The sequence below is a fragment of the Capra hircus genome, chromosome 2 (assembly GCF_001704415.2).
Source record: "Capra hircus breed San Clemente chromosome 2, ASM170441v1, whole genome shotgun sequence".
Taxonomy (NCBI): domain Eukaryota; kingdom Metazoa; phylum Chordata; class Mammalia; order Artiodactyla; family Bovidae; genus Capra; species Capra hircus.
In genome coordinates, this window is record NC_030809.1 from 91721863 (window position 1) to 91741328 (window position 19466).

Genomic DNA, 19466 nt, shown 5'->3' on the forward strand with positions numbered 1-19466 from the left:
AACTCAGTAAAAATTTAAAAACAGATTGAAACTTTGTATATAGAGACTTATTTTACCTATTTAATGCTATATTTACCAAATGATAACATAGCTTATTATCTATCCTCCAGCTTCTTTCCTCCACCACAAAATAAGTTAATATACTCTTTCCAATGTTCTGTAAACTTTCTAAAGACTCTGCTATCTTGATACATAAAGGATAATATAAAGTGACAACCAATTGGAGAAGGGGAAATGTGACATTTCCTTATGAAAGTATGAGAGATCTTGTGAAGCTCTAGGGATTGGCGGGGAGGAAGGGGGCAGAGTGATTGACAGAATGTTTCTCATAGTAACAGAGACTATGGAAAACAAAATCTAATGGCTACCAAAGAGTCTTAAGGGCATTTAAGTTCAAAAGCTCCACTTGGCACTCTGGCAAGCATCTCAACAGTTGTTTATTTGCATAACTCCTAATCCGGTCCTTTTAAGCATTCACAATATTTCCTCTTCATCCATACACCAACATGTATGGTACTCACATCACTCAGGTTATAGGCGTTGACTCTGTGTTGTATAAACTGTGGAGCATCTGCTGGTATGTGGCACTTGAACTTCTCCCCTTCATGCTTTGCCTTGTAATTCAGCTAAAAAGCAATAGAGAATAGCCAAACAGGTCAGGGTAGGAACTTCCTTGAATTTACAAAAGAGAATGTATATAGCTAAGTCATTACTCTCCTTTTTAGAAAAATGACTCAAAGAAATAGTCTATCCAGTCAAAATTCAGCATAGGATCCAGACTCACTTCCTCTTTCATGGATGCTGGTATAAAACAGCTCTGGGTTATCATTTTGTAAATGCCATCACGATGTATATATGGGAATCTCATTGTCCTCTGGGGTGTGCCTCGAGAACATGAACACTCAAAATCTATGTAATCAGAGCACTGACAAAAATAGTAATTCTAAATAGAATGCTAGAACAGCTTAAAAGATACATAAATTCTTATCAAAAATACAAGATATGGGACTTTATTTGAAATTTTTAAAAGGTGACATTAGGTGGAAGGAAGAGAGTGTAAAGAAGGAATGAGGCTGTTGAATTTTGGAGTTAAAGGCAAATGCACTGAGAAGAACCATGCATTTCAGATCCTTCAAGACTTGACCTCACCAGGACAATGAGAAGAGAGGGCGGTTCCTGGGCACCACGCACAAGACTACATTCCTCTGTCGCTTGCCAAGCTCAGTTGCAGCGCTGATGTTATTAGTATTTGAAAGTAGTGAAAGTTGCTCAGTTGTGCCGACTCTTTGCGACCCCATGGACTATACAGTTCATGGAGTTCTCCTGGCCAGAATACTGGTGTGGGTAGCCGTTCCCTTCTCCAGGGGATCTTCCCAACCCAGAGACTGAACCCAGGTCTCCCACATTGCAGGCAGATTCTTTACCAATTGAGCCACCAGGGAAGCCCAAGAATACTGGTGTGGGTAGCCTAACCCTTCTCCAGGGGATCTTCCCGGCCCAGGAATGGAACTGGGGTCTCCTGCACTGTAGGCAGATTTTTTACCAGCTGAGCTACCAGAGAAGCCCAATGTTAGCTAGTTGTCCTTTATTGGAGCACAAAATATTAATATGCTGGGAAAAGTTGCACATGAACCAATATGTCTTTTGGATTACATTGACACCATTACTTTCTTTTTAAAATTTTGTTGGTGTATAATTGCCTTACAGTGTTATGGAGAAAACTGTAATTCCAAAAGATACATGCATCCCAAAGTTCATGGAAGTACTATTTACAACAGCAAGGACATGGGAGCAACCTAAAGGCCCATCAGCAGAGGAATGGGTAAAGATGTGGCACACACATATGATGGAGTACTACTCAGCCATAAAAAAGAACAGGCTCGTGCCATTTTCAGAGACGCGGCAGGACCTGGAGATTGACAGATGGAGTAAAGAAGTCAGAAAAACAAATTAACCATATATTAGTGTGATTAATATAGTAATATATTTTATTAAGATCACTACTAACATATTAAATATATTATAGTATATTGATATGTATTAATGGTATTAATATGATTAGTAATATATAAATCATATATTGGTATGATTTATATATATTAATCATATATTAATGCATGTATGTACAATGTAGAAAAATGGTAGACATTCCTTTACCGACTGCACATGAGATAATTCATGTTACTAAAAACCAAAGTAGGGCAAATGGAATATTACATCTTCCTGTCTTGAGGAGCACATGCTACTCCTCAGGATTTAGCTGGCGACTCAGGGCTTCCCTGGCGGCTCAGTGGGTAAAGAATTTGCCTGCAATGCAGGAGACCTGGGTTTGATCCCTGGGTTGGGAAGATCCCCTGGAGAAGGGAATGACTACCTACTCTAGGATTCCTGCCTGGAGAAAACTATGGACAGAGGAGGCTGGTGGGCTACGTCCAATGGGGTTGCCAGAGTCGGACATGACTGAGCAATGAACAGATACCTAGCTACTCAAAGTGGGGACTAGGGAGTTTACATAAGTCCCTCCAGGCCTACCAAATCAGAATCTCCATTTATCATCCACATATACGTCAATATTTGAGAAGCACTGCTGTGTTCTTGCCTGGAGAATCCCAGGGACGGGGGAGCCTGGTGGGCTGCCGTCTATGGGGTTGCACAGAGTCGGACATGACTGAAGTGACTTACCAGCAGCAGCAGCCGCATGGCTGGGTCATTCTACTTTAGACCTCCCTTGACTTCCTAATCCAAAGTGCACCCCCATCACTTTCTCACACATCGTCTGATTTGAATTCTATGTTATCAACATCCTATATTAGTTTTTGTATTATTGTCTGGCATATTGCTTGTTTCTGTGTTCTTTTTCTTTCTCTAACGTCTTTGTTGGCAAACTCAGAAATGGGAAAAATTTGCCTTGTTACCTATTCAAGTAGCTGTTTTTGTTGTCATTTAAGTTGCCTTGAGATTTTAGTATGCATTATTCTTGGAATGTGAGAGCTCCTAATGAGCAAATTCCCACTAAAAATCGAGGAGTTATTGCAGAATTATTAGTCATTCTTACTATTGTCTGACACCACTCTTCCTGAGGCTACAATTCAGTCTTGCAGCTCATTTGCATTTTACTGAATATATCTTGAAAAGTCACATTATTGGAATAATAGATGAGCCCACGAGGGTGAAATATGTAGATGCTGATGTCCAATAAGCAAAGCATTCTGGGTCAACCACACTTGCATTAATCAGGGCACTTACATCACTAAGCTGCTTTGTGTTGAGCTGGGCTTGCAACAGTACAGGAGTATCAGTAACAGCTGTGAATTTGGTCTTATCTGGATGAACTTTGTAGGTATGCTACAAAAGAAGAGGTCTGTTAATGAAATTTCATAATGTTTCTTTAGATTCTTGTTCATATACACAATAACATGTACAAAGTTTTCAGCCAAAAATAGAGTCCATTTGTTCTGAAAACTTGATTGATGTATTCTCACTTCCTCTCTCTTTATCTCCCTCTCTCCTGAAGTTGCCTCCAAACTGGTTTCTCTGCCATAATTCAGCAACCAGATTAGCCTCCACCTGCGGAAGCCTTACAATGGCTCACCACTGGACTCGAGTTCAATGTAAAGTGTACATTGGCCTACCAGCCCTCCCTCACAGAATCCACCTACCTCCTTCATCTCCTACCATTTTACGTCTTACTGCTGTCCCTTCCCTGGTATATGTCAGTTACCTCATCCTTTGAAGTCCTTACATGCTGAGTGTGTCTCTTCTCAGGCTGTTCTTCCCACTGCTCTTCCCTGAGTCTTTGGCACGGCTATACAGTCTTTGCCTTAGACCTTCCTTGACCACCCAACCTATGGTATCCATCCAGTCCCCATCACCCACATCATTCTATTTTAACCCTATAGCATCACTTTAGTTTTCTGATCTTTCTAGTTTCTATGTTCTTTGTTTATCGTCTGTCTCTCCTTCTCACATGCACACTGAACAAGAAGCAGCCCCACTTGTCCCCTATTCCTTCTTAGCACCAAGGACATTGTCTGGCACATGTCAGCCCATCATGTAAAATATACACCTATCTCTTACAAATCACCATGTTCACTCTTTCCCCAAAAGTCGCGCACACGCGCGTGCGTGCGTGCGTGTGTGTGTGTGTGTGTGTGTGTGTGTATGTGTGTAGATATATGTATATACAGACTAGTGGAAATAAAGGTTTATAAAACCTGAATGAAATCGTTTTGTAACAAATAGTTTTCTTCATAGTAATTTTTACACTCCTCAATTCTATCCAAAAAATAAAATTTAACATCTGCGAACCATTAGATGCTGGCATTTAACCTGCTGAACTGACCACTAGATGGCGCAAGAATGCCAAACACAATCTCAAAACTTCAGGGCCCCTGACTTACATCTTTACACTGGTCTAGCTTCTTGATTGCTTCGTATTCTTGTGTTATTGTCTGAGGGAAATAGCATTTCCCTTTATCTTCTTCATATTCTGCTTTGTAATTTTTCTGTAATGAGAAAGAACAAAAATAGATCCTGATTTCTATTGTCCCCAAGAATGTTGCTGAGAAGCATGAACAATTGTCTTCAAACTTACGTCACTGTTCTGAGCTGCAACTTTCATGCAGTGTTCTCGATATGGGTCCTCAAAACTGCCTATATAATGTCCCAAAACATTCTGTACATACGAATCTTTATATTTAGCCTGAAAAAGAAAACATATGTTTTCAAACTCAAATAGACAGTTATTTATCAGACAGGAGGAGAGCCCTCAAACCCGAGAGGTAACCGTGGCCTTTCGAACCTCACTGAAGTTCTTCAGCAGGGTATCAAGTTGATATTTGGGAGTCTCACAGTAATTCATGCTCTTTGCCTTTGTCTTCTCATAGTTTTCCTTGTATAATCTCTGTCAAAGGAAAAAGAAAATAAAAGAATATATCTCATGGAATAGAAGCTATTCATGTCACTGCTATACTTTATTGGAATGGAAATTTTTGTATTTCTTCAGCAGTTATTGTCTACAAAGCAGAAAAGCAGAATGAATATGGTAGGGGCTCTTGTCTTATATGATCTAGTCTGCAGTAACCATAAATATGTTCATAGAACTTATCCTAATATTTCTCAGCTAGAATAAATCACAGCTCATCAATGCTGCTGTCTAAGCAACTTTATATCTTAAAATATTTTTTCCCACTTGAATGTGTTTGAAGGAAAATGATTTTTTAAGCATTGGTATGAAATATTGTAAAAGGTATAAAGTGGAGTTCAGATACTTAGGCACAGTCGTAGAAAAGTATTCCATTCAGTACTTGATGAAAATACATCTTACAATACCTCTGGAAGCTGGCTTTTATCATTAAAACCTAAATTTTACTTTATAACAGTATATACAAAATATGACTTTTCTGTGTTATTGAGTGCATCACACAGTTCTTCACATTCTCTTTTAATTCTTCCATAAATAAATCCAAAAAATATCCTCAATAAAGACAGTAATAGTTATAAGCGATACAGAATAGGTAATATTTCTTCTTTGCTATGAATTAGAAAAGCAATCTTTGTATAAAAATTTATTTTTAATAAAATATTTAAAGTCTTTAATATGAGATCAGTATTTTATAAAATTCTTAAAATACTTAAGCTTCATTGAGTTTTCCCTACTTTGTAGCCTGGTTTTCTCACTTCTTGGCTTTTATTTTTCTGTATATATTTTTGTTAAGTACCTAGAGTTTGGTCATGGCATGGAATGAATAGATGTTCAGACATACTGAGATACTGAGCTCATTTCCAGAAAAAACAAAAAGGAAAATTGTTAGTATAATTTACCTCCTAATAAAACAGAAGGTATTAAGGGATTAAAGGAAGCTTTACAATACTCTCTGGTGTCTCAAAGTACAGAGACATCATAAGAATGAGGAAGTTAATCATTCTTTACCGCTGGGTTTTAATGTTTGATTTGTCATCCTGACTCTGAGATTTCATTTAGGCTAACGTCTCATCCAAGCTTATATTAAAAGTAAGTACAGCCACATCTAAAGACAGGTTCACAAAAGCACTCACATCACTCTGGTTTTTGGCCGTCTTCAGAGAGTGCAGCATCTTGGGGTCGTCATTAATACTGAGAGCCCCAATCATCTTCCCTTTGCTTTTCTCATAGTCTTTCTTGTACATCACCTGAAAGGACATCATATGAGTCAGATCCCACTCATCAGGAAGCATCATTGAGGCCCCCCCACCCAGGTGCCCAGGCTATACTCACATCACTAGCGATCTTGGTGTTGGCTTTGGCTGCCAGCAGGGGAATGGCGTCCACCTTAATGTCAAACTTCTTAGCTTTGGTCTTCTCCCAGTCATGCTTATAAATATTCTGGATAGAAAAATTTCAGCACAGGAGTAGGCAAAAGTGATATGCATGTTATCATACTTTATAGACTAAAGGTAACCCAATACCCAATCGTTTGTCTCAATATAAAATAGACCATTTTCACTGTTTAAGAAATTTTAGATAATTTATTATCTAAATAATATTAATATTATATAATATATTATAACATATATATAATATAAATAATATATATAATATAAATAATAAAATTTTAGATAATTTATTATCTAAATAATAATAATAATCTGAATCTTGCTGTTTTCCAAGATTAAGCTTCTCTGCTTACCATGAGAATATTTCATTACATTAACTTCATTCTAGTTATCATACTAATATTTGATTCCTAACACCGAATATTTTACAGACTAGCACAGGTAATCTATAGTTAACTTACTTAGTATTATATAAAGGCACCATTTTCATTTGCTCTCAAAGTTCTCTGAAAAGGTTATTTTACAGATCATTATAATATTCACTTATGCTTGATAATTTTAGTACTTATAGAATTGTTGAAAAAATTGAAATCCTCATGGGTAACTTGACTTTTCTATAAAATTAAGTTTGGAAATGAAAAATAGCAATGGATACCTGGGCTTATGCCTTCTGAATACCCTGTATCTTTGTCAGTGCCAAGTTCTCTTACATGTAAAAATAAGTATTGTTTGTGAGATATAAGGGAAATTATAGGCTTGAGAAATAAATGAAATCAAACTGTATCTTAAATATCAGGTCCTGAAAGAAAATTATAGTATAATATAAAAGAATACATGGCTAAAAGAACATTAACATTGAGATTAAACATACAAGAACAGTGACATTTTGAGGGTTGCCTAAAATATATTAAGATTGTCTCATTGTGTGAAGCTACTTACAAGATTGCTACACACATTTTATAAGGGGAGTTCAAAGTTACCCTGGCAGAGGGAACACAATATAAACGTTAACCCTTATTCCCATCTTTAACACTGAAATGTTTATTCAATGAGGCAGCTCAAAAGTAAAAGCACAGTTGTCAGTAAAACAGAAGGCGTAGTGCATGAGAAACTCACATCACTCAGGTTATAGGCGTTGACTTTGTGCTGGATAAAGGCAGGCGTATCTGGAGGTATATGACACTTGAACTTTTCGTTTTCATGTTTTGCTTTGTAATTTAGCTGAGGAGGGGGGAGGGAAAGAATGAGCGAATTAGTCCTCTATTCAGAAGAATTGTTACAAAATACAAAAGAAAAAATCACGTGGAATACATTTCATAAAATGTAAAGTACATTTTGTTAAATAACAACTGACAGAGCTGTCACGATCAAAAGAGACATCCAGAGCGAGGGTAGCCCACCTTTCTTATCAGCACCTGTGTGGTGGGTCACTGTTGCTCGTTATCACACCTGGCACCATGCTAGGACCCTAATGGAAGGAGGTGGCCACTTTCCATAGACACAAGCTTCCCTCCTTAAATATCACAGTTGGTCCTGTAGATTTGGAGAGTGTCAGCCTTTCTTCTCAGCTGTCATTGCTCACGCACTAGAGAATATTTTCTAACAAGTCTGATTATGTCCCCTCACATGCATGATGGTTTGTGGATACTCTAACTGAAGCTTTCATTTCTGGCCATAAATCTACTCAAGTTATTTTTATTTTCATGTTTTTTTTAGTTCAACATAAATTTGAAAATTCACACTTAAAATTCATATGATAAAACATATCTCAAAGACTCCATTTCCCGAAAATAAACTTGCACAAGAGAGAGAAATCCGATGTACTGAATACCTGCTCTGGGCTAGGATGCGTACCATGCACATATTTCTTTTCATTTCATCTTCAAAACAAGCATATATTATCAAAGGAAACTGTGAGGGATGGAGAGGTTCAACAGCTTGCCTAGGCCCCCAGGTCATAAAAGACAGAGCTAAAATTTGAATCCAGTTTTCCCTGGTGGCTCAGACAGTAAAGAATCTGCCTGCAATGCAGGAGACCTGGGTTCAATCCCTGGGTTGAGATGATGCCCTGGAGAAGGGAATGGCAACCTACTCCAGTATTCTTGCCTGGAGAATTCCATGAACAGAGGAGCCTGGCAGGCCACAGTCCATGGGGTCACAAAGAGTTGGACACAACTGACCGACTAACACTTTCACTTTCACTGTTGTCTGACCCCCAAATATCAGTGCTCTCCAGTGCGTTAAGCTACATTTAGTTTCTCTTCTACAACTCTTATTATAATTGTTATCCACCCAAGAAGATGCAAGGTAACTTAATAAGTATTTTAGGTGATTACAAATGTATACAAGTTAAACTCGTTAAAACTTATGTAGTCTTTTTAAAATAAACGTGACAAGGATAAAAACCCTTTTTTATAAATGGATTTTAAGTACAGAGCTATGATATATCATCCCTTAAAAATGGATTTCTTGGATATTTAAGAGAACTTACATCACTCAGCTGCTTGGAATTGACTTGGGCTTGCACCAGAACAGGAGAGTCAGTAACTTGAGTGAATTTTGTCTTATCTGGATGGACTTTGTAGGTGTGCTGTGGGAGAAGAGAAATCAGGTTTAGTGTAGTATCACTTGTCAAAATCTGAGCTAGCCTATAGGCCAAGCTGGCATATCCCCATCCCCCCCCAAAAGAAAAGAAAGTTGTAGGAAATAAAACACATTTTTTTTTCTAATTAGACTGTAGTTTGAGGGATGCTCTTACATCTATATAGGAAACTGTCCCATGTCTTCAGATTCCTGATTACTTTTCTTTGGGAAAATGAGCTAGGTTTAACCCTTGAGTCATATGGGTGACCACAAGGAAAATAGTATATCTATTAAAAAATAAATTGTGTTTCTTACAGTCTCCTGCTTACATTTGTTTGCAGAAGTGTCAAATTTGTCAAAATATCTTGACCACTAGATACTGTGGAGATTGGTAATGCTCATAGTATACACCACAGACTTACATCTTTACATTGATCTAGTTTTTTGATTGCTTCATATTCTTGAGTTATGGTCTGGGGGAAGAAGCCTTTGCCTCTGTCCTCTTCATATTCTGCCTTGTAGTTTTTCTACAAGAAAAAGAAATCAGACATAAGGATGCAACCACTCTACTCATGCCCTGAAAATGTGCTATTTGGAAAGTCAAACAACTGACTTAGAACTTACATCACTGTTCTGAGCTGAGACTCTCATGCAGTGTGTATGATACGGATCCTCGTAGCTGCCTACATAATGTCCCAAAATATTCTTTAAGTAGGAATCTTTATATTTAGTCTGAAAGACAAAACATATATCATTTATTTATTGGCAAAATGATGGGTCTTCGCTTTCACAGAGGGAATGACTGGGTTGGGGAGTCTTACATCACTGCTGAAGTTGTGCAGAACTGTATCAAGCTTAAATTTGGGTGTCTCACAGTAATTTATGCTCTTTGCCTTCGTCTTTTCATAGTTTTCCTTGTATAGTTTCTGTTAAAGGAAAGAAAAAAATCAATTAAAGTAGGTTCCTATCACTCCCATGCTGATGATTATTGCACTTGTATTTTCCAACACCAAACAAAGGAAAAAGGAAAAAAGGTATTACCTGTCAACTGTCTTAAAACTAACAATCACACATTGGGGTCTCGTGAATGATTTAAACCTTTTCAATTAGCAATTATTATAAAGCCTAAATGTTTAATATTCTCCAGAAAATTAAGAAACCAATATATTGCCTCAGACCAAACCCTCAGTTGCAGAGGTGCTTGAGTATTTCTGACTTACTGTCTTTTCTACCTGTCAACTGACATATTCTTTCTTCACTAATGATGCCCTGAGAAATAGGAACATTCTGAGCAACAGTAACTTTTTCATTTTTTAAAAAACAAACCTTCATGGAAAAAGCCTAGCACACAGGGAAATACACACTCTTCCTCCTTCTACCAAGAAAAGATTCCTACTATACGAACAGACTGTGTATCTTAAAAATAAGGTACATACAGTCTACCAACCCTTCTCCTCTTCTAGACTTATCCTCAGCTCTAAGCTTTACTGAATTTTACAATGCCCAACTGATAAAGCAGATCATTGTCATTTTTTCCATGCTCATTTTAACTATTTATTTTATCTGGGACTACATGGCTGGATGGCATCACCGACTTGATGGACGCGAGTCTGAGTGAACTCTGGGAGTTGGTGATGGACAAGGAGGCCTGGCGTGCTGCGATTCATGGGGTCACAAAGAGTTGGACATGACTGGGCGACTGAACTGAACTGATAGCCGATTAACAATGTTGTGATAATTTCAGGTAGACAGTAAAGGGAATCAGTCATATATACACATACTGAGGTTGTTCATTTTTAGTATTTTGATATTGTTGTCTTTTTCAACAAAATGGATTTGAACTTGGGTTTTTATGTTTAATAAAGATGACCTTCATTCAGGAAACAGTGCTTTGCACTGATTTCCCAGTAGAGCTATTTGAACAGATTCATTTCTGTCCTCTCACCTGCCATGTCACTCACCCCACCTCCTCAGTCACATGTACACGTATTTATGGCGCTGATTTAACTCAAGGGACAAAGATAACTAACCCACACATAATCTCAAATACTGGAAAACTTAACACTACCTAATCAAAAGGGAAAAACTCAACTGACAGTATGTTCAGTCTCTTTATATACATAATCAAAGTGGCCTTGAGCTGTGAGTCTTCTAATGCCAGGCCAGTTCTCACTTATCTAGTGTATTTGAAAAACAGCGGATTAGACAAGCTCTTAATATTCCACTATTAGAAATTCCTGTGAAGACTTAGGGAGCCATGTTTTCAGTTTTGCTCTCTGCAAATGATGGTTTCTGGAGTCAAAACCTGAGTAGAAAGTGGTGGAGGTTAGGGAGAGAAGCTGTGAAATCCAGGACACTTCCCTTCTCTCCAGCAGCAGGCTTGAAGAGCACAAGGGTAGGGCACCAAGGGCTCCAGCTGCTAGTCCTCCCCTCTCAGTCTCCTTCTGCCTCCATCAGAATCACAGCAAAACTCCTCCAAGGTCCTCTTTGCCCACACAAAGGCACAGGCTCCTGGAGTTCCAAGGAAATGAGGATTTCCCTGCCCACTGAACTAGTCCACTGGCTCCCCAAATTGACACATATCATACTCAGAGACACTAACGCCTTCTGTTAGACAGCTCCAGGGAAACTGCTACCCCATAACCTTCAAGTATGTGCAAAGTTCTATTTGCATTTAGTCATTATAGAAGGAGAAAAATTTCATCCCTCTTGCAGCTCAGGTTAAAAAAACCCACTTTTGACAAGAATATACTTACATCACTCAGGGCATCTCCTGCCGCCTTCAGCTGCCTGAGCAGTGGGTTTTCTGAAGCAGGAAGTACATTATAATCTGCTTTTCCTTTATTCTTTTCATAGTCTTGTTTGTATTTTACCTGTGGGAGTGAAATAAAGTGGTAAAGTAACTCTCTATGTTACTTTTGTTCTCGTTCTCTTTTACACATATTATGACATCGTTCCAGGAATCAATTTTCTCTTCAGAAACCTGGCAGCTTGACATTTTATAAACAAAATATTCATAGTAACTCATAACAACAGTGGAGAAACTGCATATATTTTCAGGATATATTTTCTTCCAATCATTTATTCTTTCAAAAGTATCCATAGGGCATTGATTATGCGCCTGGTTCTGGGACAGATTCAAGAAACAGTAACATATGGTCCCTACCCTCAGAGAGGGAGGGAAGAGGGGAAGGAGGAGGGGAAAAGGAGAGCGGGGAGCGGGGGAGAAATAATAGAAGAAAGATATACATCATAATAATGACAGTGCATCATGTCCTGGATACCTGCTGCTCCAGAACCCTCATTCAGCTCTTAACCTCCAGCTGCCTATCTGCCAACACATGTTTAAAGAAAAAGCTAGAAGCATCATCAATCTAGCCTTCTATGCCTCATCTGTGACTGTGTGTGTGAGCACATGTATATTTAATGTAGGCATGGGAGGAGGAAGGGGTAGGGGCTAGATACACAGTGACAGCCTCATCTTTTCCTCTGCCCTCCCTACTTTTCACCTTTAATTCCAGCTCCAACAGAAGCTTTAAGTAAGGGCACAAAAACCCCCCTCAGGAGCACGTCCAAAGGGAAGAAGAAGAAGGAAAAAAGAAACAGATCCTAACCTTGACCATGAGCCCCAGTGCCATTTATTTCTTCAAGCAAAATAATTTTAGAATACAGACATGTTCTGGAAACCCTAGATAATCCATCAATATTTAAGAACCTCAGAAAACAATTGGCTTGGTCTCCAAAGGTGGGAGATACACAAATGAAACACAGATGTACCACCCCTACAGCCCACGTCGGGGACTCACAGAGGATGTTCCTCAGAAGTGGAGGATGTAGACAATCTCTTGTAGAATTATCTATCTCCATGACCAATGGAAACAACTAGAAAGGAAATTCCACAGACCTACCATTGCCCTACCAGCATCTGGGACTCACAGCTTCCTCTCCTATTTTAGGGAAAGTCATCCCTTGCTCCTAAGCACCAGGTCCCTGCCCCTTCCTACTCTAGGACAATGCTCCAACCACTCTCCCTCCCCTCCTCAACATGATCTCATCTTCCCTCTACACCTGATTTTTCTATCAGCCTAGAAACATGGCATTTTCACCTCTTACCTAAAAAAATTCCCTCTTCACCTACTTATCCATCAGCTACTACCCCTTTCTCTTTTTTCTCAAGAGTCAAGTACACTCATATTATTCTATTTCTCTCTTTTCATTCACTCACAAACCCTTTCTAAACACTCAACCAAACTGCTCTTATTAAGTTCACCAGACACCATTCATTGATAAACCCACTTCAGAAACATTTGACACAATTACTTCCTCCCTTCCCCTTTCACCAGCTTCCCAAGACATCACTCTTACCTAACTTTGCTTCTACCCCATCTTACTGATGTCTTCACAAGGAAGCACTCCAGAGTCCAGTCCTTAGAGTTTTCTCTCTACACTTGCTCCCTTGATGGCCTCCGGTCTTATGCATTAAATATGATTCATATGCTACTGACGCCCAAATTTATACAGACTTTCCAGATATCTCCCCTGAAATGGCAGACTCATATAATCAACTGCCTACTTGACATTTACACTTCTCAAAGGCATCTCAAAATCTACATGTCTGAAGTTGAGCTCATGTTTCCCCTCCAATAAGAAATTACCTACTCCTTCCACCATCTTCCCTATCTTGACAAAAAGAAACCCTATCCATCTAGTTGCTTAGGCCAACACTTTTCTCTCATATCCCATATTCAACTCTTCAGCAAATCAGGTCAGCTCTAATTTTTTAATACTTCTCATCACTTTCCAGGCTACTCTCCTGATCCAAAACATCACTGTCTTGCACCCAGATCCTGAAATAGTCTCCTAAGTGACATGATCTTCCTACTTTCACTCCTCCTGCAGAGCCAACGCCAGGCTTATAATCAAATCTGATTGGCTATGAAGTTATTGCTCTTTCTAGTGCTTTAGAACTCCTGTTGCTGTTTGGTTGCTAAGTTGTGTCCAACACTTTGCAACCCTATGGGCCCCCCTGTAGCCCACCACCCTCTTCTGTCCATGGATTTCCCAGAAAAGAATACTGGAATGGGTTGCCATTTCCTCCTCCAGGGGATCTTCCCGACCCAGGGATCGAACCCATATCTCCTTCATTGCAGGCAGATTCTTTACCTGTGAGCCACCAGGGAAGCCCCCTTTAGAATGCCTAGGAGTAGACTAGTTACCAAAGTCACTCTATAGACTATATGAGCAAATCCATGGATTCATGCGTCTTGTCTGTGACCATATTTTCACTAGTTAATAAGAAAATAGAAAACAATGGTAGTTGCAAGTGTGAGAGTGTCTGTATTCAAAGAACGCTGCCAGTTACCTTTTCTTGAGAAGTTCTTTTGTCCTTTCTACTTCTGGGTATCAAAAGGTCCTTTAGTCTATGAAATGCTAAAGATGGTAGCTTAGTATTGTGAACTCTCCTACATGGCAATTTTTTTTTAAAAATTGGTAGCCCTATGATAATCCCCAAATATTTTCTTATTGTTTCCATAAGAACCTCTTCCCCCCATTATATAAAAAAGCAAGAATTGTAAGAAATTCCCCCACACTGAGACTAGATCAAGACCAATGAGAGGATGTGCCCATACCTTGCTAGCTGCCACCCCAGCTTGTTTATTCACTTTGTACTCTGGGGTTTCGGTCTGCATGAAGTAGATCTGGTCTTTCGTATTCTCAAAGTCTTCCTGGTATTTTTTCTGTAAGACATGAAACATGCTGGAGAACTGCTGCGGGAACAATTAGGCAAAAGTCTTCTATGGGAGGACAGAGGCCACTTGGAGACATTACCCAAAGCCATGCTCCTCTTAGCTTCTGTGGGTCAGATTACAGTTATAGAATATGGTGCTATCTCAAAAGCCATTAGCAGCTTAACAGAAACTTGGAGCAGTTATAATAGGTTGGAAGACAACCTCAAAGAAGGAGCTTTCAAAGGTCAGAGGCAGAGAACTTGAGAAAAAAGAAAAAGAGGTTTTTTATGTTTTCCAGAGAGGGGATCTGGGAAGAGATTAATCAGTTTCATAAATGTACTGCTCGAGTGCCCAGACATAGAACAAATCAAAAAAGGGCCTCTTTCATCTGTACTCACCATGAAACCATATTGTTCCAATGAAAAATGAGGCAAGAATAATGGAATCCAATCAAAACAATGCTTTGCAAAAGGAAGGAAAGATGGTGGAATTTCTTTCTAAATAGGGACCCTACACAGGTCTTGCTCCCAGGAAGAGTTGTCTGGATTGAAATGTTCTGGAACCATTTCAGGAGCAGCAAGTGGCTAGACATCATACAGGAAAGAATAAACCTTTCAATCCAAGGACATCTGGCTTGGATGGACATCCCTTCCTACTTACTGTGCTGATGTTTTGAGAGTTCATTCTGGCGGTTGCAATTTCAAAGCAAGGTGTCTCACTCCATTTGCCTTTGACTTTATTTTCATAGTCTTCCTTGTATTTTTGCTAGGATGGAAAAAAATAAAGAAAATAAGACAAGCAAAATCTGGAAACTGACAAATAAGGCAGCAAATTAAGTGGTAGTGGTCAGCTTTCAAAAATATCTTGACCAGGCCCTTCCTGGGTGCTTAATAGATGTCTTCAAATCTTCTAGTATAGTGTTACTTATTCCACAAAAAAAGTTGGATGCAGGGGATAGAGATATCAGTCTCCCCTTTGCTGAGTTTAAGGACTTAGTTCACAGAGAACTCACAGATGGTCCCTGGTGTTTGAGGGAAGAGAGAGTCAGAAGATCTTCCTTCAGTAATTCATGGTTATTGATATAATAAAATCACTCAACCCCAGATTTTCATGCCAGGTGAACTCAGCCATTAATTTCTGAGCTTTACTGAAACTCCTAGTTATTCAGACAGCAACACTACAACAAAATTTGGCTTGCAGGCCAATTAATAAGAGTTTCTGGTGTAGACTTACAAAATTTTAATGAGAACTGACAAACATTAAAAAAATTAAACTGCTATCCCATATTAACTCCCGAATACCACACTACCTGAATCCTATACTGTGAGGCTCCTTGGTGAGAGGAATTATATGTTCTTCATTTTTGTATCCTCAAAATCTAACACAAAATGCAGCACGCAGAAGTTACCTCACAAATGTTTGTTTGACTACACTAAATTGAACCTAGTCCATGATTTTTTGACTACTTTGGCTTGAATGTTCTTGAAATGGAATTAATCCAGCCAACCCCAAGTTTGGGACATGAGTCAGAGATGGGTTAGAGCAATTTCCCCACCTTGGCTGATAGAATGCATCAACAGACATAACCAGTGGGTCTCAAGGTGTTTGCATACCCCCACCATACTGAAAAAAAAAAAAAAAAAAGAAAGAAAGTGGTTTTCTGGTATACCTTTAAAGAACAAGTACCAAGGGTGAGAGAGACGCAGAGCCAGTGAATTTAAGTTTAAGGAAATCTAACCCTCTCTCTAATGCCCTATATCCTTTCCTCTCAAAGGTTAACTTTCTAGATCCCAGTTTCTCCTTTCAATTGCAGACCTAGTATCAGCTGGAAATTCCAACCTGTAATCTTGTATTTTCTTATTGTGAGTCTAAAAGGAAGCAGAGAAGCTCAAGGAGTTCAAGAAGCTCAGTGTTGCTCACAGAACTCCACCTGCAGGAGTCGCAGTGTGCATGGTGGACACAAACAGCCCTGCCTGCCTACGCATCTCTACAGAATGCACTGAGCCAGGAGGAGGCGCTGGCATGCACTTGATGACTCTGGGCAAAGACATAGGTGAGAGAATTGATTCTGAAAGGTACAATAACGAATGCTGGTAAACAGAATGGAACAGCAATATGACAATTACAGATATGTGTTCATTATGTTAACATATGAACTGGAGGCTATAAGACCTGGTAAGACTGGGTGAATAATTATCACCATGGTGGATAATCTGATGACCTTCATCCACAGCCCTCCTTCCCTTGTCTAATACTGTTATTCCACAAAGCAACTCAGCCCTAGCAATGCTTTCAAAGTACTCAATAATGTCTCTGCATCCAACCGAATGTTGCAATCCAATAGGCATATATCGCAAGCCATCATGGTAAATTTTCTAGTAGCCATAGTTTAAGTACATAAAAGGAACAGGTTGCAAATTAATTTTAATGACCAGCAAGGATCTACTTTATAGCACATGGAACTCTGCTTAATGTTATGTGGCAGCCTGAAGGGAGGAGAGTTTGGGGAAGAACGGAAACATGTATATGTATGGCTGAGTCCCTTTGCTGTCCACCTGAAATTGTCATAACATTGTTAACTGGCCATACCCCAATACAAAGTAAAAAGTCTAATAAAAATATATTATTTTACTTTATACAATAGATGCCAAATAGTGTCAGCTCACAATAAGCAATATAAAATAACTAGTGAACTATTTTACATTCCTTTTGTCACAAGTGTCCAAGATCCAGGGTGTATTTCATCCATATAGACTCAGTTCATACCTTCACATTGTAAGTACTCAATAGGCACATGTGACTGGTAGCTACTCTGTTAAGAGTGCAGCTCTAGACTAACCGGCAAGCCTACATTAGCAGAGAGACTGGTTATAGAGGAGTTCAAAATAGATTTTTTAAAAGAATCTTTAAGTACTCACTCTGTATACTCAAATGAGGTAGAAGAATGCTGCATTAGTAAGATTTCTTTTAAAATATGCCTTTAATAAAAATTTAAAATAGATTTTTCTCTCTAAATGAATATTTGAAAGCAATTTTTTATTTTTCTTCCAAAAAAGAATTAAGTTGTTCTTCTCTCCAATCTTATTTACAATACCAACACTTTCAAGAGCCCAACTCTTTGTCAATAGTTCGCTCTGAAGTTAATTTCTGCTTAACCCTGCCTAGGCAAAATCTCGGGCTCATGGTATTCCTATCAGTGAGAATTTACTGTACTTACTAGATCTTTTATCCCAAATAGTCCTTGTTCACACCAGTAAGTAATCTACAATATCAGACACTAAAAAATATTGCTGAACAGACTTTATCATCCATAATTTTCTTCCTTCTCCTTTACTAAAGATGTACCTTCCCCCAAAATACTTAAACAAGACAGAAATCTTGAGGTCCAACCAAAATTCACAAACCAAACTAACAGTCAACTCCACAAAGGGCAAAGGAAAGTATTTAAAAGCAGTAGTATCCCAAGAGAAAGTGGCCTGATTTGGGCCAAATTAAAATAGGAATTTAGCATGGATCTATTCATGAGTTGAACATCTGTCTCTCTGCATTCCCTGTCAGGGCTGCGTTCCTCAGAGCTAGTTTACCAGACTAAATATAGACAGACTAAGCTGTCTGCCAGGCCTAGGAAATTATGAGGTGCACTGCTCAGGGCTGTCTAACCAAGCTGCCTCTGAGAGAGCACTCGTACATTCTTATTTTCTCCAAGTCTGATTCTGAGCATAAAACTCTACAGGGTCTGTGCTGAATGAAAACAATCAGAGTCTTTGTGGAAATCTGTGGTTACTTGGTTGCTCTGTTAGTATTCTTCTCATAAGTCAGAATGTCAAAGGACATCAGGATGTGGATTCTGTTCTCAAAACACACTTTCCCATCTACCAATACCCGAGTCATCCAGATGACCAAGTATTTATTAACATGGTTCCATGGTGTCAATGGATGTGTTGTAGAGTTTTCAGGGACATAGGTAAAAATACTCCTAGTGTTTGTGTTGTGTTTATAGGTTTATCTTAATTACTTTCTCTGATGGTTGGATTATTCAGTAGAGGTTTTCAAGGGAGACAGTGTCTCAGCCCTATTTACTTACCTTGCTCACTTGATTGGTTACTTTCTTGGCAAATTCTATATCTGGAGGATCTGGCAGAGATGTGAATTGAGTTTGCTGTTCAGCAAGACCTTTTTTGTAGGTAATCTGACAAAATAAAAGACAGGAATGCTCATGAATCTATTTCCCACATTTCATTTATTGGCATTAAAAAAAAGAAGACTGTTTTCCCCTTTATTTGAAGTCTTACATTTGAGTGTACCATAATTTATCCTTCTGGATGTTAGAGGCCCTTACTCTCAGCTTTACTAGCGATTTCAATTTCTTTGAGTGTTCCTTCTCTAAGACTATTGGCCTTAGTTCCATCCCCTTCCATTCGTCTCCACACCATGCTTTACAACTAATATTATTCTCTTAACCAGCATCTTCACCTCCCATTCTCCTGTCTTTACATCACACCTGCTCACACACTCTCCACGCTCTGGATCAAGCCAGCCACACACCTCGGTTGTCCTTAATGTCCAGGATACTGAGTGCTGCTGAGGAAGGTCACACACCACTGTGGATTCTGTCAGGACAACAGCATGCTGCTGCTTAGTCACTCAGTCGTGTCTGACTCTTTGCGACTCCATGGACTACAGCCCACCAGGCTCCTCTGTCCATGGGGATTCTCCAGGCAAGAATACTAGAGTGGGTTGCCATGCCATCCTCCAGATAAGCAGGGTTAAAAAGGACACCAGAAGAAGGTGCAGAGGTGGGAGAGACAGCCTCTTGAGCCCAAACCATGAGCTTGAAAC

At 39.0% G+C, this 19466-nt stretch overlaps 1 protein-coding gene across 23 annotated transcripts in view; it reads right to left on the reverse strand.

Annotated features, from left to right (window-relative positions):
* The window catches only part of NEB (nebulin), a 203973-nt gene that overhangs the window by 168843 nt on the left and 15664 nt on the right, over positions 1-19466 (reverse strand). For all 23 annotated transcript variants that reach the window (XM_018063007.1, XM_018062893.1, XM_018062997.1 and 20 more), the window contains exons 10-25: positions 18712-18816; positions 15288-15392; positions 14529-14636; positions 11655-11771; positions 9720-9824; positions 9523-9630; positions 9321-9425; positions 8807-8905; positions 7432-7536; positions 6257-6364; positions 6058-6171; positions 4802-4903; positions 4595-4702; positions 4401-4505; positions 3247-3345; positions 522-626 (exon numbers count right to left, since the gene is read on the reverse strand). In XM_018063007.1, the coding sequence (XP_017918496.1) occupies positions 522-626; positions 3247-3345; positions 4401-4505; positions 4595-4702; positions 4802-4903; positions 6058-6171; positions 6257-6364; positions 7432-7536; positions 8807-8905; positions 9321-9425; positions 9523-9630; positions 9720-9824; positions 11655-11771; positions 14529-14636; positions 15288-15392; positions 18712-18816 (1698 nt within the window). The remainder of the gene's footprint in view (positions 1-521; positions 627-3246; positions 3346-4400; positions 4506-4594; positions 4703-4801; positions 4904-6057; positions 6172-6256; positions 6365-7431; positions 7537-8806; positions 8906-9320; positions 9426-9522; positions 9631-9719; positions 9825-11654; positions 11772-14528; positions 14637-15287; positions 15393-18711; positions 18817-19466) is intronic.